A 22,965-nucleotide genomic window follows, 5' to 3' on the forward strand; every position below is an offset into this window, starting at 1 on the left:
TATGACACGTGGATTGTCATTACACCACTTTATTTTTCTCTTGTTTTCTTTTGGATTTTTTTTTTTTTTTTTTTTTGAGGTAGTGTCTTTTTCTAGCCTGGGCTGACCTGGAATTCACTCTGTAGTCTCAGGGTGGCCTTGAACTCAAGGCGATCCTCCTACCTCTGTCTCCTGAGTGCTGGGATTAAAGGTGTGTGCCACCATGTATGGCTTGAATATTTTGAGGCAACGTCTCATGTACCTTAGATGGTCTAGAGCTCACCATTTTGCAAAGGATAGCCTTGAATCCCTGATCTTCCTCCCGCCACCTGCCACCTGCTTGGCTGTGCATAATGACTCCAGTTTATTCCTGCTCTTGAGAATGCGTGGTGTAGTATTTCAGGTATTCTGTTTATTTTGAGAGGTACCCGTGTCGGCCCGATTCTGTAAGTGGGTCAACCATTTATTGCTCAGCACTAGCTCACAAGTACCCACTTTGAACTAATTTTGACAAAAGTGGTGGGTGTCCCATGAGAAACAGAAGTCACTGATCACCAAGGAACCTATGTAAAGGGGCTATGGCACCCAAGCAGGAAAGAAGATGCACCGTGTTGTGCTGAATTCTTGCTACGCACTGATCTGTTCCCTAACTTCTTGCCTCTGGAGACACTCCCGTGACACTGACCCAGGGAAGGATGTGCAGAGAGTACAAGTGACATGCTCAGTGTTACACACTCATGCCTAACCAGGGAGTCCGAAGCTCATGGTATTTCACATGTAAGACGTTTATAAACATGCACACATGGTTATATATTTAAAAACCATCATTTCGGGCTTGAGAGATGGCTTGGCGGTTTAAGACGCTTGCCTGCAAAGCCAAAGGACCTCAGTTCGATTCCCTGGGACCCACGTTAGCCAGATGCACAAGGTGGCGCATGTGTCTGAAGTTCGTTTGCAGTGGCTAGAGGCCCTGGTGTGCCCATTCTCTCTCTCTCAAATAAGTAAAAATAAAATATTTAAAACCCATCATCACAGGGAAATCTTGGGGGAAAGATCAGTGTTGTGGGTGAGGATGACTCAGGTGCACGGCTGCAGGCCAAGCTTCCCCACGGGACTCTTCACATAGCTTTGAACTTGGGAGCTCCAAAGTAGCCAGTGGTGAGCCACAAGAAGGATTACAGTGGGGATGAGGAGGATACGTGAGGGTAATTTGGGGTACACAAGATCAAAACGCACCATATATATCAATATCTATATACATGAAGAATTAAATAAAATCCATCATCCACAATGAAGGCAGGAGGCCTGAGGCGTGGATATCAAAACTGAAATGCTTTAGAGCTGAGCGCTGTGGCGCATGCCTTTAATCACAGCACTGGGGATGCAGAGGTAGGAGAATTGCTGAGAGTTCGAGGCCACCCTGAGACTATGTAGTGAATTCCAGGAAGCCTGAGCTAGAGTGAGACCCTACCTCGAAAAAAAAAACAAACAAAAAAAAGAAATGTTTTAGTTGTGAATAAAACTTTATTCCTCAGGTTGGTAACTATGCAGTTTTCCACTTAGGAACCAAGAACATGTAATCTCTAAGCACCTATGGGATGTAAACTCCTAAACTCCTGATGGAGCCCCAAGCAGGACCTATGGAATAGTCTTTAGTATATTAGACTGCTCTTAGAAACACTGCCCCACTAAAATAGTTCACAAAATAGGGGAATCAAAACACCCTTAGAGATGGCTTGGCGGTTAGGCGCTTGCCTGTGAAGCCTAAGGACCATGGTTCAAGGCTGGATTCCCTAGGATCCACATTAGCCAGATGCACAAGGGGGCTCACACGTCTGGAGTTCATTTGCAGTGGCTGGAGGCCCTGGTGCACCCATATTCATTCTCTCTCTATCTGCCTCTTTCTCTCTCTCTGTGTCGCTCTCAAATAAATAAATAAAAATTAAAAAATATATATATTTTAAAAAAAAACCACCCTTAATTCAGAGGTATAAACAGGAGGTTGGGCATTATAGAAGACAGACAGCCGTGGCTTCCCCACACGATGCTGTGCATATATTTTTTTAGCCTTCGTCATATACCTGGGGTAAAAGCTTTATGCTTATGGCCAGAGGATGGTCTGCCACGCAGCGAAGTAGGATTGAGACTTGCTCACTTCATGAGAACCAGGCGTCTAAGACAAGTGGTCTAGGGGATTTAGCTCTTCATCTTATCTTTACTGATACGCCTCTCCAGCTGACTAGGCTTCGGACAGGACCTCGAAGCCTACGAGTTTAACTATTACAGAAAACTCCCCAGAATGACTTAGCATTTCTTAAATTACTAAGCGGAGTACATGCAAATTTCTATCCTGCTTCCCCATCAAAATCAGCAGTTTGCCAGGGCCTGAGGATGTTATCTCATGACAATGCTGCACAGGTTTCCTTTTATTTTTGTTTTTCGAGGTAGAGTCTCACTCTAGCTCAGGCTGACTGGAATTCACTATGGAGTCTCAGGGTGGCCTCGAACTCATGGCGATCCTCCTACCTCTGCCTCCCAAGTGCTGGGATGAAAGGCGTGCGCCACCACGCCCGGCTTCCACCACAGATTCCTTTTACGATGCGCTCTGCACAGCTCTAGTCAGAAAGGGGGTGAAGGCGCTTTCTATCATATCATACATAGATGGATGGTGTTGTGATGGCATGCACAATAGTGACGTCACTCCTCTGGTTATTCACACCCATCACGCGGCAGCTCCGGAATCATCTACTGAGTGAAAAATCTACTGAGTGTGGCTGTCATGACCTGGTGCTCAGCATCTCCCTTACAAATGAAAATTGAGAATTAGGACACCCATTAGAATTCAGACACAGCAAGAGAGACAACCGGACAGGAAGACCACGGAAGGGGAGGGAGGATATTTAAGTCCTTTGTGTGTGGTCTAGGATTGAATTTAATGACCAGTCCATTTTGAAATGAACTGTTATGTAACCCGAGACCCTTTGGCTCAGTTCCATCTTAGATATTCAGGGAATTTTATTTATGGCAGAATCTCTCATTAGACCTCAGCCCCATATGGGTAGGGTCAGGGATGTGTCATCTGTCACCATACACTGAGAAAGCAGCTTAGTGTGCGGCATATATTAAATTCTGTCAATACGCTATGAATGAACTGGCCAAGGGAAGTCATAGTCTCCACCAGCTGAGCAAAAGCCAATGCAATTAAAAATGTGCAACACTGATATCTGGCAAATAATAAGTTAATTTGGTAGGAGAATATTTGCTTTCCACAATGAGGACATGCCACAATATTGTGTGGATTGACTCACATGATTCGGAACCAGATGGCTCAAGCTGTCTTGCTGGGACCATGTGGGGATGCTGCAAGCTTGCTATCCACGTGGTGTATTTTTTTTTTTCCCAATGGGTAGAAGCTATCTTTTGAGAACATCTAATTAATAATGTTGCTAGTCTATTAACTCTACCTTTGAAAACTTTGACCTTTAGAGCAATGAGTGTCCTGCAGAGCCTAATTACCGTACTAATTTTCCAAACCAGATATTAATTCCTCTAACTAAATGACAGACTGCCTGAATTAAAAGTGACCAGATACCAGCTCAGCCCAGCAGAGCCAAAGCCTTTTTCTGAATAGCTTCATCTTTCCTTTCCCTCCAGTTTTATAAATCATAATCTATAATGTGTGACTCCCCTATTCTATACATGGACTAGGTTTCTTCCAGTTCCAGCTTTTCTCCTCTCTCTGATTAGTTCATAAAATAAGCACTTAAGATTCACCGGCTGTCAATTCTCTTTTTGTTCCTTATATCACCACACTTTTTTCCAACATTTTTATTTTTATTTACTTATTTACTTGACAGAGAAAGAGAGAGAGAGAGAATGAGCACACCAGGGCCTCCAGCCACTGCAAATGAACTCCAGATACGTGCGCCCCCTTGTGCATCTGGCTAACATGGGTCCCGGGGAATCGAACCTGCATCCTTTGGCTTTGCAGGCAAGCACCTTAACTGCTAAGCCATCCCTCCAGCCCATCACCACACTTTTTTTTTTTTTTTTTGCCCATATGAATGTGTATTTGGGCCAATTGGATCAGCACTATTGCTATCTTCTATACATTATTTCTAGTTGTTATTACATTTCTTTCTTTTTCTTTTTGTATTAGTTATGGACATACTTAGTATGTAAACAGCACGTGTTGGTACCATTCTTTCTCTCATCTGTGCCCCTTTTCCAAAGGGGTCCTCCTCGTTGGGGAGGCAGGTCATCCCCATGGGGATTATGGGTCAAGTATTGTGAGCAGCAGTCAGTTATGGGGGAGAGAGAATGTCTCTGTGCATAGTGTCCCATTCTAACAATCTTTTTGCCTCGTCTTTTGGAAGCTTCCCTGAGCCGTGTTGGGTTCCTTTTGAGTCTGCTCCAGTGATGGGCACTTAGGAGTTCCTGAATCTGGTTTGGAGGGTGTTGAGTGCGGTCAGGGTCCGTCTCCTTCACCCTTGTGCTGACATCAGGTTCACTGAGAAAACAGCACTCTTGCTCATTTCCCCCAATTCCTCTGTGGGTTCAGCTGGGGCCATTCACCACACTTTTTGGTAAAGGGAATTTTACTTCCTCATAAGAATGGCGATTTTGTTTTTCCTTCAGGTTATAGGTAAAATAGCAGTGTCCTTGTGATAATGCAGCAAATATTTACTGAGCCCATCCTGGGCTGGGCACGGTGCTGCGGACCAGGCAGAAGCCGGACACTTAAGCCAAGCCTGGCCTTCGAGACTCAAGGTGCGGTGACCACAGACCCTACGTTAGCCATTGGCCGTGTTTTGTAGAGATCGTGACATCTTAGTCTGGGAATGACTGCATGCATGACCTCTCTCTGATTCAGAAGTGTCCCCAATATATAAAATGCCATCTCTGTAACCTGATAGGTTCCTCTGATGAATGTCAGAGGAAAGAAAATATGAGTGTCCAAAGGGCAGAAAACTTTATGACATTCAAAGCCTGTTAGGTTATACGTATGAATCTATGCAATTTATACATGAACTTGACATAAGTTTGTACAGATGCAATGGAAATGCATTCAGCTCCTGGGCATTTAAGAATGATCTTAGAAAGAAAAACCAGTGAATGGGGAATCCTTTGGGCCTCGAGTTTTTTGTTTGTTTGTTTTGGTTTGTCGAGGTAGGGTCTCACTCTGCCCCAGGCTGAATTCACTATGTAGTCTCAGGGTGGCCTCGAACTCACGGGGATCCTCCTAACTTTGCCTCCCGAGTGCTGGGATGAATCAAAGGTGTGCATGCATCACCACGCCCGGCTTTGGGCCTCGAGTTTGAATGAAATGAAACGTAGAGGTGTTCTCTCTACCTCAGCAACTGCTCACGATTCCCCAGAGGCCACATGCCAAGTCTCAGCCACAGCTGACCTCAAAAAGCTTTGGCAGAGGCTGGAGCGATGGCTTAGAGGTTAAAGTGCTTGCCTGCAAAGCCGAAGGACCCAGGTTCGACTCACCAGGACCCACATTAGCCAGAAGCACAAGGAGGCGCACATATTTAGAGTTTGTTTGCAGTGACCAAAGGTCCCTGGCACGCCCATTCTCTCTGTGTCTCTACCTGCCTATTTTTCTCCCTTTCTCTAAAATAAATAATATATATTTAGGGTTTGTTCTGGCAGCTTCCATACTGCGCTTTGTTCTGGGGGACTTTTCCTACACGAAAGGCCATGGACCAATACTGTCAGCTCCTGTCATTAGACAGAGTCCGTGGGGCTGTCCTCAGGAAGTATTGCTTTCCTAGACTCCACCGTCAAACACTAACCCATTGCTGGGGCCCCTTTCATAGTTACCCCCCAAAGTAGTAAATTTTAACTCATTTTAGGAAACACACATAGGTCTGTGGAGATGCTCCGTGGTGACAGTGACCCCAGTTTGACAGCAAGCAGCAACGTAAACCAGGACACAAAGTGGCACAATTGTCTATGATCCCAAAGTGCCCGTGGCAATGGGAAACGGAGCCAGGAGAATCCGGCAGCTCACCTGCCAGCCAGGCGGGCCTTCCCAGAGGTAAACCGACAGGCAAGACCCTCTGTGAGGAGAGGCAGCATGAGGCGGTAGGCACCTCAAAGTTCTCCTCTGGTCTCCCCCACACGCATGCACACAAATAAGTGGAATTTAAAAAAATAAGGCTGGAGAGATGGCTTAGCGGTTAAGCGCTTGCCTGTGAAGCCTAAGGACCCCGGTTCGAGGCTCGGTTCCCCAGGACCCACGTTAGCCAGATGCACAAGGGGGCGCACGCGTCTGGAGTTCGTTTGCAGTGGCTGGAAGCCCTGGCACGCCCATTCTCTCTCTCTCTCTCTCTATCTGCCTCTTTCTCTCTCTGTCACTCTCAACTAAATAAAAAAAAAATCTTTAAAAAAAAATCTGCCCATTATCTCTTGTAATCCATTTAAAAAAAAATCTAACCATGCAAAAACACCAGTGCTTAAAAAATAGATTCTTTTTTGTCACGTTAACTAGGGAGGTTTTCTTATCCTTCTAAAAGAAGGGGCTGAACAGATGGCTTAGTGGTTAAGGCTCTGGCCTGTGAAGCCTGGGGACCCATGTTCCACTCTTTCAGATCCCACGTTAGCCAGACGCACTAAGGTGAGGCAAGCGCAAGGTCGCACATGCCCGCTAGGTGGCGCAAGCATCTGGAGTTCAATTGCAGTGGCTGAGGCCCTGAAGCACCAGTTCTCTCTCTCTCTCTTCTCTCTCTCTTCGCTCCCCAAAGAGAAAAGAAAAACAAAAGAAGAAGATGGTGAAGAAACACCTTGGGAGAAATTCAGAGGAATTTTTTGGGCCACTATGTTGATTTTTCTTTGCTTCATAGAATTTTAAGGGTTAATTATAAGGCACAGAGAAGCCCAGTTCACTAAGGAGTTACCATCTCTCTTCTCTGAGCATGGAAAGATGGAGAAGGGAGACTCCACTGAGAGAGAAACATGAGTCTCCCTGTCCCAGAGCCCCGTGAACACACACGCATGGCCTCATTCTCCTTGAAATCAATGAGTGCCATCGACTCCCCTTGGCTCCTGCACTTGGAATACCAGATCCTGTAGACTCGTGCTGGCTGGGAAGTGTCACCGTACGTGAGATGATGAACACCTTGCCCTCCTGACCCTGGACTTCGTTCCCGAGTTGCAGGGAGCTGAGCTACTCTAGACTAGAATCAATGAAGCAAAGTGGTGTGAAGACAGCCTCACGCTGTCCAGTGAGCACAGTCCACTCTGCACAGGAACTATCCCACAGATGGCACAAGCCTGGGTCTTGAATGCTTTCCTGAGGCAAGTACCTCGAGATTTCACCATGTTGGAAGTCCGAGCTCACTGAGCCGGAGCTGTGAGACCGGCCTCCTTCCAAGTGTCTTCAACCTGTGACGTGCCTACTGGTACCCAGAGAGGAAAAACCCCTGCCCTAGACTGGTTAAACCAGAACAGGTTTTAGACACTCACTGGCTATGGTTAGAAAGTAGATGTACTTAAAAAACAGGGTTGTGGGCTGGGAAAATGGCTTAGTGGTTATTATTATTATTATTATTTTGGTTTTTCTAGGTAGGGTATCACTCTAGCCCAGGCTGACCTAGAATTTACTATGTAGTCTCAGGCTGGCTTCGAACTCATGGAGATCCTCCTACATCTGCCTCCAAAGTGCTGGGATTAAAGGCACGTGCCTGAAAAGCCAAAGGACCCAGGTTCGATTCCCCAGGACCCAAGTAAGGCAGATGCACAAGGTGGCGCATGCGTCTGGGGTTCCTTTGCAGCGGCTACAGGCCCTGGCGTGACCGTTCTCTCTTTCTCTCTGCCTACTCTCTCTCAAATAAATAAATACATAAATAAAGTATCTTTTTAAAAACATGGCTTTTATTTATAGATAAATATTACTATCTGCTAGCAACATTCACAATATTATTCTTCTTCATTGGAAGGTGCCTGATGGCATTCATTAACTCTGGGATACCATGGTAGATTTCCTGTTCTAGAACTATCCTGAGGGGAATGTCAAGTCTTATGAGTAAAATCCTTCTTTCTACATAAGAGAACCCACTTGCAAAGAGCTTTCAATTTTACACTATATGTACTACCCCATTATACTCAATGGTGGTTAACATGTTAGGCGAGAAGGTAACATAGAAGCTACCACAGAGACCAGGGTTAAAACATGATGAGCACACATCTGTACCATGAACTGCAGCCTCTCAGTCCACAAGCCACTTTCCCTGGGCTCCTGGTTTACAAACAAGATGGTTTCTGTACGGTACGGTTTTGTAATTGATAGAGCAAATAATAATAATAATTTCTGCAGAAAAACTTGCTAGTATGCCTTCCTTTGGGAAATGGAATTAAATAAGCCTAGTAATAACGTTTAAAATAGACAAATACCATTCGAGATATATCTGCCCGAGGAAAGGATTTTTTTCCCACGGGTCAAAACACACAGCATTTCCAACACAAATGTGCTTGTCAAGTTCATCACGTGGGCAGTCTTTTCCCCTTTCTGAAGGACCCGGACTTAGATGCTGCCAAGTTAATCTTCAGAGTCCACTGTGGTCAACAGAGGACGCCCAGTCAGAAATAAGAATGGGAAGACAGACCCAGGGGAGAGAAACGCACAGATGGCACTTTGATCTCTCCGTGCCTGCAACCTGCCTGCGCGATTCTGGAGCCTCAAGGGTGAAATCCTGCCCGTGGGAGCTGGCGACCAGCCAGGGACGCGGTCGGTATCCTGCAAAAAGGGAGACCAGCAGGGACCCTCCTTAGGGGGACTGCCGGAAGCGCTTTGGAGCAGGAGGCCACACTTTACAACAGACTGGCTCTAGCGTGCATGCACATGTGTGTGGAAGGAAAATCCGAACTGGTACCAGAGTGACAGGCAGAGGCTGGCAAGACAAGACCCATCATGATCAGTGAAGGCTATGGAGTAATTTCTATGCAGCCTCACCACTGCTGACAATAGCTCCTTGGATAACTGAGGGTGACTCTCATCACGTTAAACCCGTCTGGGTGAAGACCTGGCTTGGGGCCATCTGACTGCAGCGAATCCGAGCATCGTCCTGGTTTTGTGCCTGCTCTCTCTCCCTGGATTGGCCCCTGTCTTATGCACCCGCTCTTGGGTGGGTGGGTGTTGGGAAGGGGCTGTGCCCTACCTGCGTGTGTGGTAGAATTGGCACCTCTTCAGGGGAATCTTGGCCACGTGTTCCTGCAGACCCACGAACAGGACGCTCTGGCTGTGGAGGATTTTCAGGCTCCTGATGGGCTGGCCTCTCCTCTCTGGGAACAACTCAATCTCCTCCAGCAAACAGCTGCCCGAGGTGTGATTCAGGGGCGCTCGGACTTTCTTAATGGTGCCATAATCTGTCAAGCAACAAGGTGAGATGGGAATGAGGTTAGCCGGAGGCACAACGATTCCTCCATCGGGCAGGGGGCCACTGAGCGTGTGGCTATGGTTCTCCAGCTCGGAAGTCATCTGAGAAATTATATTTTGTTGTTGCTGTTTGTTTTGTTTTTGTTTTTTGAGGTAGGGTCTCACTCTAGCCCAGGCTGACCCAGAATTCACTATGGAGGCTCAGGCTGGCCTCGAACTCACGGAGAGCCTCCTACATCTGCATCCCAAGTGCTGGGATTAAAGGCGTGTGCCACCATGCCCAGCTCATCTGAGCATTTGTGAACAGTGCAGATGCCCGGGCTGCGTTTCTCGACTCCAGAGGGCTGCTCCTGATGAGGGACCCAGGCATGAGGAGAGAATTCTTGAAAGCTCTGAAGTAGTGCTAACATACAGCTAGGAATGAGAACTGCTAATCCACCACGGGCCTCTTCAGTTACAAGCCCAGGACCTGAGCTTGTTGGGGCTCAAAGTAGCCAAGCAGGGCTGGAGGAATGGTCCAGCACTGAGGGCGCTTGCCTGCAAAACCTAAGGCCCCAGGTTTGATTCTCCAGATCAAACGTAAGCCACACACACACACATGAGGGCCCACGCACCTGGAGTGCGTTTGCAGTGGCTGGAGGCCCTGGCATGCCCATTCTCTCTCCTTCTTTCTGTCTCCAATAAACAAATCAAAATAAAATATTTTTAAAAGCTGGAAATCAGCAGTATTTATGTGTACTTAGCTGAGAGCTTGGCATTTCTCATTGCCCACTAGTGAGAGTCCACTGCACCACATGGACTGCTGTAGGGGATTCAGGGGAGAGTCTTGTGGGAGGATGAATGTGGTTCTTTCAGTCCACAAAGAGATTGAGGGATGGAGTAACCCCCGTGTTATGGGGATAAACAAAGGCTGTAGTCCACATGGCAATCTGGTGGCCCATGATGTGGTACTCACTGCTTTTTCTGTCAACTCAAACATGAAGTCGTTAGAAGCAAATGGAAGATCGATCACTAAGCGCTTGGAGTCATTGTGAATACAAGGACTGGATAACCCCCCCGCCGCCCACCCCCCCCCCCCCCGTGATCCCGAGTTTCAAACATGACTATGGCCATAATCATGCATGCGGTGTCAGGAATAATGGCCTAAGTTGTCTTCCAGCCAGCTGTTTAAACATTTTACCCCCTTAAAAAAAATAAAAAGATTTATTTATAATTATTTATTAGAGACCGAGAGTCAGAGAGAGAGGGAGGGAGAGAGAGAGAGAGAGAGAGAGAGAGAGAGAGAGAGAGAGAGAGAGAATGGTAGTGCCAGGGTCTCTAGCCACTGCAAACGAATTCCAGATGTCTGTGCCACCATGTGCATCTGATACGTGGCCCCTGAAGAATTGAACAAGGGTCCTCCGCAGGGAAACACCTTAAGTGCTAAGCCATCTCTCCAGTCCCTAAACATGCTACTCTTTTATTTTTATTTATTTATTAGGGAGCGACAGACAGAGAGAGAAAGAAGCAGATAGACAGATAGAGAATGGGCACGACAGGGCCTCTAGCCACTGCAAAGGACCTCCAGACATGTGCGCCCCCTTGTGCATCTGGCTAACGTGGGTCCTGGGGAATTGAGCCTTGAACCTGGGTCCTTAGGCTTCACAGGCAAGCGCTTAACCACTAAGCCGTCTCTCCAGTCCCTAAACATGTTACTCTTGGTCAACATCTGTCACATATGGAAGTATGCGCTACAACGGTTACACTGAAGGCCCAGTGCCTGAGTTAAGATCTTCAACTTCTTTCTGACTTGGTGGCCAGCATGCATAGGTTTGGGCGCCAATTCAACTTCAGAGATTCTGCTCTGCCCACACAGGGCAGTTCAAAGTATCCGTAAGGCATACAGTACCAAGGCCGAGAAGGGACAAGATGGGTGCTTCCTGGAAGGGACAGTGACATCAGCTCATATGTCTCAGCCACCAGATCATGAGGCCTCCACCCAGGACTGACAGATGGAGCTGTCAGCTTCCCAGGTAGCAGGGACAGGTGGCCTCAGGCTGCCCTAGGCCTATGGGGCGATGTAGCAAGCAGACACGTGACAACCCAGTCTGGAAGCTGAGGGAGGGGAAGCCAGCGGCTCACCCCGGGAGAGTGGCAGATCTAAGCTCGAGTGAGAGACTCCAAGGGTGAAATGGAACCTTCTATGTCAATTCCACATGAGACTTGGGGGCAGAACAGGTGGGAACCCCACTGGAGAATCACTGCTTTTGCAAATGTTATGCTATTTTTTAATTTTTTCACCAGCCTAGTATGTTGTGGGAAACATGAGTTTCAAACTAAAACATTCAACAATTCAACAAAGACCCCTTGCTGGTTACAGTTAGATTTTGTTGGTAGATTCACACTCTTAGAAACCTGCCTCAAATGATAATAGACCAAATGCCAATTTCATGTGTATTTCAGTTTCTTTTACAATTGCAGAAAAGACCAAGCTTCAAAAGAACTTGAGTGATTTGACCTAACTCACCCTTCACTAATCAAAAACTTGCAGCAAGAGGCTGGAGAGATGGTTTAGCGGTTAAGACACATGCCTGCGAAGCCTAAGGACACAGGTTTGATCTTCCAGGTCCCACGTCAGCCAGGTGCACATGGTGGCACATGCATCTGGAGTTCGTTTGCAGTGGCTAGAGGCCCTGGTGTGCCCATTCTCACTCTCTCTCTCTTCCTCTCTCTGTCTCTAATAAATAAATAAATAGATCTTGTACAAGACCACGTGCCTTATTTTCCAGCTGATGCGATCCCAAAGAGGCTCCCTGGCTTAGCATTTCAGTGAAAAGTTCTTGGCATGGGTTCAAATGTCGACATATGACCCAGGCTCTGGGAATGAGAAGGAACAGCATACAGAAGGAGGGGAAAAACACAGCCAATATGTCACATTTACTTTCATGATAAGTAAAAATAAAGATGTCTGATTTTTCATACTTGCATATGATCACATAACTCACTTAAACCCATTAAAGCTTAACAATGAGCAAACTGATGTTTGTACCATCCATGAAAGTCATTCTACTGGACGTGAATATTGGTTTAAACTCCCAAAGTACCTAAGAACCCTGGACAATGGAAACATGCAGAAAACTTAATACATCTTAAGAACAACAGTCACATATGCACCCAATACACGGGACAAATGTGTTTCCTCTGAAGTGTAATAACAATCTTAAAAGGTGAAGTTGTGACATATGGTAGGAATAAGAATGTTCACCTAGAGGCTGGAGAGATGGCTTAGCAGTTAAGGCACTTGCCTGCAAAGCCTAAGGACCCAGGTTTAATTCTCCAGATCCCACGTTAGCCAGATGCACAAGGGGGCACATGCATCTGGAGTTTGTTTGCAGTGGCTAGAAGCCCTCATGTGCCCATTCTCTCTCTCTCTTGCTCGCTCGCTTGCTCTGTCCCTCTGGATCTAATAAATAAATAAATAAATAAATAAAATGATTTTTAAAATATTCATCTTGTAAGAAAATGAACGAAAAAATCCTATCAACAACAATTGGAGAACTTGTCACAAAGTTCAGGACAGTTAAATCTTTCATCTATGCCTCTTTTTTAAAAAAATTACTTCTCAGGCTGGAGAGATAGCTTAGTGGTTAAGCGCTTGCCTGTGAAGCCTAAGGACCCCGGTTCGAGGCTCGGTTCCCCAGGTCCCACGTTAGCCAGATGCACAAGGGGGCGCATGCGTCTGGAGTTCGTTTGCAGAGGCTGGAAGCCCTGGCGCACCCATTCTCTCTCTCTCCCTCTATTTGTCCTTCTCTCTATGTCTGTCGCTCTCAAATAAAAAATAAAATTAAAAGAAAATTACTTCTCTAACTTTTGTTATCTTTTGAGCAAATATGAGCTATTCAATCTTCTATGTGCTGAAATCTAGGGCAAAAACTTAACCCCTGAACGAGGCATTCTGGACAAGGCTCCATTGTGACGGCTGGAGACGCATTGACCGTTGCCCAGGAAGAAGCGACTTTGTCTCCTGTGGTGTGTTTGACTTGATTTGATTCTATCCCAGCATTTTCAATGTCTGGCTCCTCGACCCAGTTACCACAGACAAAAAGAAAACCGTTTGGGTTTGCATATGCCTCCATTCCAAACATCATCAGAGCAGTCACGATCAAACACACTCTCCACTCACTGGGCAGCCAGTTGCCATAGCAACAGATCACTATAGAAAATTCATCAATTTAGCTGGTCATTATCCCAAAGCAACAGACATCTAATATGTTATTAAAGCTCTTTCTCTTGACTTGTCATTTAAGCAAATGAACTAAATTGGTTTTGGCACTGGGATCTCAGCATTCCATTTATATAGCAAAGGTTGTTTTTTTGTGTGTGTGTGTGTATGTGTGTTTGGGTTTTCAAGGTAGGGTCTCACTCTAGCCCAGGCTGACCTGGAATTCACTATGGAGTCTCAGGTTAGCCTTGAACTCACAGCGATCTTCCTACCTCTGCCCCCGAGTGCTGAGATTACAACCGTGTGCCACCATGCCTGGAGAGTTTAAAAAAAAAGTCTTACTGACCAGTTCTGAAAGACAGCTATCAACGTCATTATTTAGACTCAATCAACAGCTTATATTTTTCTTTCTTTCTTTCTTTTTTTTTTTTTTTTTTTGTTTTTGGTTTTTCAAGGTAGGGTCTCACTCTAGCCCAGGCTGACCTGGAATTCACTCTGTGTTCTCAGGGTGGCCTCGAACTCACAGCAATCCTCCTACCTCTGCCTCCCGAGTGCTGGGACTAAAGGCATGCGCCACCATGCCTGGCAAGCTTATATTTTTCTAAAAAGAAGGGCCAGGCGTGCTGGCACATACCTTTAATCCCAGCACTCGGGAGGGAGAGGTAGGAGGATCACTGAGAGTCCGAGGCCACCCTGAGACTACATAGTGAATTCCAGGTCAGCCTGAGCCAGAGTGAAATCCTACCTCAAAATACAAAAACAAAAACAAAACAAAACAAACAAACAAACAAAAGAATAAGTTTACCAATTTAAAAATTCCAGTCAAGAATTACATACAACATTCTTTAATCCCCCCCTCCACATCATGCCAATTATTTTAAAACAACAGTTCTGGCCCCCTTGCCCTTGGCATATTTTTTTAAATTTATTCATTTTAGAGTGACAGACAGAGAGAAGGAGGCAGAGAGAGAGAGAGAGAGAGAGAGAGAGAGAGAGAGAATGGGTGGGCCAGGGCCTCCAGCCACCGCAAACGAACTCCAGACGCGTGCGCCCCCTTGTGCATCTGGCTAACGTGGGTCCTGGGGAATCGAACCGGGGTCCTTTGAATTTGCAGGCAAGCGCCTTAACTGCTAAAGCCATCCCTCCAGCCCGGGAGATGATATTTTTCACAGCCTTGTAAAACAAAACCTCAACAACTCCTTTCAGTGCACTAAACCATAAGCCAGTACTCACAGGAAACTTACCACAGGGGTTTCCTGTGAATAAAAGCCGTATTATGTTTAAAAGAAGGGCGCAATTAATAGAGTCCTCAGGGTTTCCTCTCTGGAACGCTCATGGTTTAAATCTAACCCTTGTCTCTCTGTTACGGAAGCCATCCAGGTTTCTGAAAGGAAATTACTTGCCTTAGATTTATCGTCTCTGAATTACAAAACAACCACCCTGTTGGTACAATTGGCAGCCTTCACCAGACAGCAATCCAGTCTAAATTACCTTCTCCCCCCCCCCCATGGTGAGATTTTACACTGTGTCTGGTCCCATTAGTTGTCGATTAAGACAGTTAAGAAAAATCCATGCTAAGTGGCTTTGGACCTTTGCAACATTAATTTAAAGAAGAACGAGAGCTCTTTCTTCAATGGAATAAGAAAATCATCTTGCAATTTTTTTCTAAGTGGCTCCCATTAGGAATGACTGGCACCTAGCGTGGGCCCTAGGAACTCAGTAAATCCAAAAATGAAATCAGGGTCTCCTGTTTGATGGAAGCTGTCCAGGCAGTAGAAATTATAGATTTAGGGGTGCTGTGATAAGACATTTAGTATGGCTCAGACCACCTACCTGCTTCATCTCCAGCATCTGCTGACTGACTGAACCGTCCCATCCTTAGAACACCTTTCTCTGGTTGCATGTTTTTGAGAAATCTGCGTCTTCGCCCAGGAATATTCTTCTGTGCCTTCTGTACTAGACAGCATCTCTGAGAGCCAGGGCCCATGCCTCTAATCAATGCCATTACCTCCTTCCTTCCTTCCTTCCCTCCCTTCCTTTCCTTCCCCCCTCTCTTTCTTTGTATTATTGATTTGCATCTGTATTTATGTGTGGTGCACATGTGTGTGTGTTTGTATGCATGTAGGTGCACGTGTGAGATCAGAGGTTGACACACTCTTTACTTACTGAGGTAGGCTCTCTCACCTGAGCTCCCAGCTCCCTGACACAGCTAAGCTACCTAAGCCAGCTTACCCTAAAGATCCACTGTCTCCACATGCACCCTGAGGAGCCCAAACCAAAGTAACGCCATGACAGGCTTTAAAGATACCAATAGGCCTAAGTTTGTGTTGCCCTGCAGGGCACAAATGACCGACTTAGCAGTTACTGGTAGAAACAACCACAAACTGCTCAGTACCCAAAATAATCCCTGTAATGGGCCAATCTAAAAGGACCAAGTAGAGGCTATACATTCCTGTGGCTCTTGTGACCATAGATAAGTTTGCTTAAGGAGCCTCAGCTACTGCATAACCGATCAGCTTGTCACATGTACACTCTTGCTAAATGGCAGCCAATCATGTAACTGCCACGTTGGAAATTCCCCCTTTCTTTGTTTGAACCTAATGAAAGCTCCTCCCGGATGCCATTCGGGGCTCTGGGATGGACCCACTGCTTTGGTGAAGTCTGGAGCTCCAAGCTTAAGCCCCAAATAAAGCTCTTTGCTGTTGCCTATGTGTCCGACTCTCTCGGTGGTCTTTGGGGACTCAGCGATCTGGACATAACACACCCCACCTACCCAATGTTTTACGTGAGTGTGGGAGGGGGAATCTGAACTCTGATCTTCAGGATTTGTGTGGCAGGCACGCTAATTCCACGAGATACCTATGTTCCCAGCCCTTATTCTGGGCAGTTTCTCATCTCCCACAACCTCTGTGCCCATGCAAGATTGCTCTTCCTACCATAAGGTAGTTTGGTGGGTGAAGCCACAGAGCAAATCTGCCTTTCCTTGTCAGACACGAGTCTTCCTTGGCACCAAGCATTGGCTATTTCTCATTCTCGATATTGTACCTACTGGCCACATAATCATGCCAGTCAGGGTTTACTAAGTAGAATCAACAGAGGTTCTAAATTATGCCTTTTCAGTGCATTCTTGACTTTTCCTTTTTTTTGGGGGGGGGTGGGGAGTTAGTGGGTGGGTTTACAATGGGAAGCAGCAAAGAAAAAGAAAATAATATTATTTATTGGCAAGCAGAAAGAGAGAGAGAGAGAGAGAGAGAGAGAGAGAGAGAGAGAGGACATACAGAAAGAGAATGGGCACACAAGGGCCTCTAGCCACTGCAAACGAACTCCGGGTGCATGTGCCCCTTGTGCATCTGGCTTCCATGGGTCCTGGGAAATCAAACCTGGGTTCTTTGGCTTTGCAGGCAAATGCCTTAACCGCTAAGCCAGCTCTCCACATTAAAATCCCATCATTATTTTAATAACTCAAGTTATTCATATATTTCTATGCATCTCTCTAGTTGTGCATATCCCTGAAAGACACCCACGAGGAAAGAATGGAGGAATAGGAAATTGAAAGGGAAGATGGGGCAAGAGGAAAGCTCTGAGTCTTGAGTGGTTTCCAAGTTCGACGCCTTGCTAAAATGGACATGCTAACGTCCAGACCCAGGAGCTGGGATTCACGAGGGATGTGATACGGGTGGGAAAAGAACATAATTAATGAATCTGTGCAAGGGGCCTAAGTGACCCCACAACCAGCAGTTCGGGGCTGTTGATTTTAGTTTGTGTCATCAAGGATAGCAGCTCTGAAAGCTGGCAGTAAATGACCCAGAATGTTCTTAACTCCCTGAAGGTAGGTGAAACACTTGACATTATTCTTGCATTATGGGAAGTATTTTCTTTCTTTTTTTTTTTTTTTTTTTGAGGTGTGGTCTCACTCTATCCCAGGCTGACCTGGAATTCACCATGTAGTCTCAGGGTGGCCTCAAACTCACGGTGATCCTCCTACCTCTGCCTCTCGAGTGCTGGGATTAAAGGTGTGCGCCACCATGCCCGGTCTTTCTTTCTTTCTTTTTTTTAATATTTATTTTATTTTAGAGAGAGAGTGAGTGAGAGACAAAGGGAGAGAAAACTGCCACGCCAGGGCCTCAAACACTGCAATCAAACTCCAGATGCTTGTACCACCTGGCGGGCATGTGCAACCTTGTGCTTGCCTCACCTTCGTGAGGAAGAAATCCTCCCTTTAATCTAAAAGATTTCTTCCCAGTGGGCAGGGAGCAAACATTTACTTGTGAGTGACAGGAATCGGATATAGGACCTTTTAATTATCATAAAGAAACTCTGTCCAGTGGATAGTGTGATACAAAAGGGTAGACTCACTGTTATTGTACAAATTTCAATTGTCCCTCAAGCTCATGGGCTTAGAGAGTTGGTCCCAAGCTAGTGGTGGTGTTTAGGGGACATTGTGAAATGTTTTGGACATGGGACCTAGTTGTAGAGGCACAGCTTCTGGTTATAGCATAGATTAAGTCCCAGATAAAATTCTAGCCGGGCGTGGTTGGCGCACGCCTTTAACCCCAGCACTCGGGAGGCAGAAGTAGGAGGATCGCTGTGAGTTCGAGGCCAGCCTGAGACTCCATAGTGAATTCCAGGTCAGCCTGGGCCAAAGCGAGACCCTATCTCGAAAACCTCCACCCACCCAACCCGCCAAAAAATCTCTCTGTGCATGGTGGTTTGAATGCACTGTCCCTCATTACCACATGTGTTTGGGTTTAAGCCTCATACTTGATCCTCTCATCTGGTGGAACTTGGCTGGAGAAGGCACATCACTGGGGGAGGCCTGGGCGCATTACAGCCCAGCCAGCTTAGACACTAGCTGGCTCTTAGACGTAAGACACTGAGCTGGCTCTTGCTGCTTCCCCCCAACTGATTTAAGATACGAAGCCCAGCTGTCTGCTACGGCCGCTATGCTTTCTCTGCTATGATGAAAAGCCCCCTCAGAGCTGTGAGCCTGGGTTGGGGAGATGGCTTAGCGGTTAAGGCGCCTGCCTGCGAAGCCAAAGAACCCGGGTTCGACTCCCCAGGACCCACGTTAGCCAGATGCACAAGGGAGCGCACGCGTCTGGAGTTTGTTTGCAGTGGCTGGAGGCCCTGGCGCACCCATTCTCTCTCTCTCTCCCTCACTTGCTCTGCCTCTTCCCCTCTCTCAAATAAATAAATAAAAATGAAAATATTAAAATAATAAAATGAAACTGTAAGCCTTCACTTCCATAAGCTGCTTCTGGTTAGGTGGTTTGTCCCACCAACAGTAAGTTACCGCGACTCACATCACATGGCATCCCCACCACCATGTTCTGTGCCCCTTACCACCATAAGCCAAAATAAATCCTCCCCCCCCCCCAGGAATTCTGTCACTTCAACAAGAAAAGTAATGAATAGTCTCACAGAGGTTACGTCATTTCCTAGTGGCCCCTAGCGCACATGGGTTGAGGTAAACATCTAACTCCCAGTATGCATGGAAAGACAGCTTAAATATTCCACTAGGCCATGTTGAACATTGTTTATTTAAATTAGTTAGATTTTTAAAAAATGTTAATTAATTAATTTATTTGCATGCAGAGAAAGACAGAGAGAGAGAGAGAGAGAGAATGGGTGCCCCAAGGCGTCCAGCCCCTGCAAACGAACTCCAGACGCGTGCGCCCCTTTGTGCATCTGGCTAATGTGGGGCCTGGGGAATCGAACCTGGGTCCTTAGGCTTTGCAGACAAGCGCCTTAACGGTTGAGACATCTCTCCTGCCCTGGACATTTCTTTACTAAGTACTTCATATCCTAGTAATTTACTCCTTGCTATGAACTCCTAGAGAATTAGCTGACATCTGAAGAGTTTTATTTAACGGGCGTTTTCATCATTTCCCAAGGGCTTACTGCATATTCCCCGGTGCCTCACTCCCCTGTGACAAAAAATGAAAATGCCTAAAAGTTCAGAAGCCAGGACTTGATGTCTTAAGAGCTCTCATGTAGAACCGGGTCAGAACAGTTGACAAGAACATAGGAAGCTCTATAAATCCGCTGAGAAGATAGGTAGAAACATCTTCTCCATCCTCGATGGAGAGAAGAAAGTAGATTAGCGTTAGGGGTAGTCAGGAGAAGGAGTTCGATTGTGCTGTCTTACAAGGCACAACACGTGAGCTGGAGAAATGGCTTAGCGGTTAAGCGCTTGCCTGTGAAGCCTGAGGACCCTGGTTCGAGGCTCGATTCCCCAGGACCCACGTTAGCCAGATGCACAAGGGGGCACACGTGTCTGGAGTTCATTTGCAGTGGCTGGAGGCCCTGGCGTGCCCATTCTCTCTCTTCTCTATCTGCCTCTTTCTCTCTCTCTATCACTCTCAAATAAATAAATAAAAATGAACAAAAAAAAAAATCTGGAACCATCAAAAATTCAGGTAGATAGTGGAAAAGCATGTTAAAGAACGAATGTGTGAGGCTTATTTGATCCGAAAGAATATTAATTGAAAAAAATAATAAGAGCAGTCTCAGAAGATTTACACATTAAATCACTTACTTAAGGCTCAAAATCATATACAACTAAGCCTTCACCGTCCAGGTATAGATTGTGGTGACGTTGTTGAGGCAAGCGAGCAAACGCCAGTGGGAAAAGTCAGGGCAACTGGCTCTTTGAAGGAAGGCCTGAGCTTGGGGTAGGGTAGCAAAGGTCCTTCCCAGTTCAGATGTTCAATGTGGCCGGGTTGTCCAGCTGCCTCTTTGTATCTCACAGACATTTTTACAGTAGTAGTATGTAACTAATGGCAATCAAAATACCTTCGAAAACTTTCATGCTTGACTTTTTTATTTGTATTTATTTATTAGAGACAGAATGAGGGGGAGAGAGACAGTCACATATACAATATACCCCCCTCCCACACACACACAGAAAAAGAAAGAGAGAGAGGGAGAGAAAGAGGCATAGAATGTGTACACCAGGGCCTCTGAACACTGCAAACAAACCCCAGATACATGTGTCCCTTGTGCATCTGGCTTACGTGGGACCTGGAGAATTGAACCTGGGTCCTTAAGGTTTCACAGGCAAGCACCTTAACAACGAGGCAACCTCTCAAGCCTTTATGCTTGACTTAAAAAATAAATAGATAATCATATTTTGGAGCTAGGCATGGAGGTGCATGCCTTTAATGCCAGCACTCAGGAGGCAGAGGTAGGAGAATCACCTTGAGTTCGAGGCCACCCTAAGACTACATAGTGAATTCCCAGTCAGCCTGGCCTAGATTGAAACCCTACCTTGAAAAACCAAATAAATAAATAAATAAAATGAAATTTTTTTTTTAGAGCTGGAGAGATAGACGGCTTAGTGGTTAAGGCACTTGCCTACAATGCCAAAGGACCCAGGTTCGATTCCCCAGGACCCACATAAGCCAGATGAGCAAGGAGGCGCATGCATCTGGAGTTCATTTGCAGTAGCTGGCAGCCCAGGTATGCCCAATCTCTCCCTGTCTTCCAGGGGAGCATCAGTAGATGGGACATAGGGATACAAAGACAAGTTGGGAGGTGTGCGGTCACAGTCAGTTACTCAATGAAGCTCACGGAACCACGCAGAGGTGGGGCTGCCCAGGGACTCCACGACGTTTAACCCAGATGCCTCAGAGCTGGAAACATGACGGCTTAACTCAAGGAATACAGTTCTTCATGAAACTTGGCCTTTAAAGGCCCTGTTGACCAAGGACAAGCCCAGGCCTCTATAGTTGAAATTATTATTATTTCCTTTCCACCTCGAGCCTGTGTTCTTTGCCAAGGACAAGGTCAGATTTTGTTTTTTAATTAAATATGCCATTGAGGGACAAAATAAAGCCTTTACCCTAGTAATTAATTTAGGAGGTCATTTTTCATACTAAAGGTAGATATTTTTCAAAATTCCATGTATTTATATATGTGTATTCAGACAATCACCATTTTTTTCTTTTCTTTTCTTTTTTTTTTAGTTTTTTGAAGTAGGGTCTCACTCTAGCCCAAGCTGATCTGGAATTCACTATGTAGTTTCAGGGTGGACTCCAACTCATAGCGATCCTCCTGCCTCTGCCTCTCAAGTGCTGGGATTAGAGGCGTGAGCTACCACACCTGGCTTAATTTTTTTTATTATTATTGTTATTATTAGTATTATTATTATTATTATTGCCACAACTAAGTGGAAACCAAGGCCACAAAAATTGTAAATGAGGGCTGGAGGGATGGCTTAGTGGTCAAGGCATTTGTCTGCAAAGCCAAAGACCCAAGTTTGATTCCCCAGGACCCACATTAGCCAGATGCACAAGGGGGCGCATGGTCTGGAGATTGTTTGCAGTGGCTGGAGGCCCTGGTGAGTGCCCATTCTCTCTCTCTCTCTCTCCCCACCTCCTTTCTCTGTCAAATAAATAAAAATACATTTTTTTAAAATTGTAAATGAGCTTTGGTATATAAAAAACAGTTTTGAGCTGGGCATGGTAGCACATGCCTTTAATCCCAGCACTCAGGAGGCAGAGGTAGGTGGATGGCCGTGAGTTCGAGGCCACCCTGAGACAACAGAGTGAATTCCAGGTCAGCCTGGGCCAGAGTGAGACCCTACCTCAAACAAACAAAAAAAAAACAGTTTCGACTGGGCTGAACTACAGATCACTTTCAAGGGATTTTATTAACTTTACACAATTTGGCTTCACATGCTCACAGCTTGATATAAATTTTCTAGCCAAGGTTTTTCTGAACACCTTTGATTTCTCAAACAAAACTACGGTGTCCACAACAAGCCTCATTAAGACAGATGTGTGGGGAACAGGAGTCAGAACAAAAACAGTTGGAAAGAACCACCCTCTGAACACTGTTTTAATATTTAAAAAAAAATATGGCTCATCAGGGTTGGAGAGAAGGCTTAGCAGTTAAGGCGCTTGCCTGCAAAGCCAAAGGACCTCAGTTCAATTCCCCAGTAGCTATGTTAGCCAGATGCACTGAGGGGGAGCACGTGTCTGGAGCTCATTTGCAGTGACTGGAGGCCCTGGCACGCCCATTCTTTCTCTCTCCCTTGTCCCCCTCTCTCAAATAAATAAAAATAAAAAGTAAAATATTTTAAAAAATATATGGTTTATCAATCTCCAGAAGGTAAGCTTTCATAACCTTCAGAAATCCAAAAAGAAGTGACAAAATGTATTCCCTTGGTCAGAATACCAGTTATTTTGCAACAAATGCTCTCATCTGGCAAAGCGTGGCTCCCCGGGCTTACACTTTGATTTGAAACTACAATGGATGTTTGCTGGTCACGATGGAAGTTGGACTGATGGGCACATGGACAGACAGTTCCCTGCTCTCCATGGTCAGAGGAGGCAAAAGGAGAATACAGAATTGTTTTCTTCACGTGGATTTTTCTTTTTTCTTGAAAGACAGATAGCTC

The 22,965-nt window shown here is 45.9% G+C and overlaps 1 protein-coding gene across 4 annotated transcripts in view; it reads right to left on the minus strand.

Moving 5' to 3' along the window:
- Sema5a (semaphorin 5A) overlaps positions 1–22,965 on the minus strand; it is a 567,085-nt gene that overhangs the window by 95,666 nt on the left and 448,454 nt on the right. For all 4 annotated transcript variants that reach the window (XM_045139346.1, XM_045139343.1, XM_045139344.1 and 1 more), the window contains one exon: positions 9,144–9,351. In XM_045139346.1, the coding sequence (XP_044995281.1) occupies positions 9,144–9,351 (208 nt within the window). The remainder of the gene's footprint in view (positions 1–9,143; positions 9,352–22,965) is intronic.

This window comes from Jaculus jaculus, chromosome 21, assembly GCF_020740685.1.
Source record: "Jaculus jaculus isolate mJacJac1 chromosome 21, mJacJac1.mat.Y.cur, whole genome shotgun sequence".
Lineage (NCBI taxonomy): Eukaryota > Metazoa > Chordata > Mammalia > Rodentia > Dipodidae > Jaculus > Jaculus jaculus.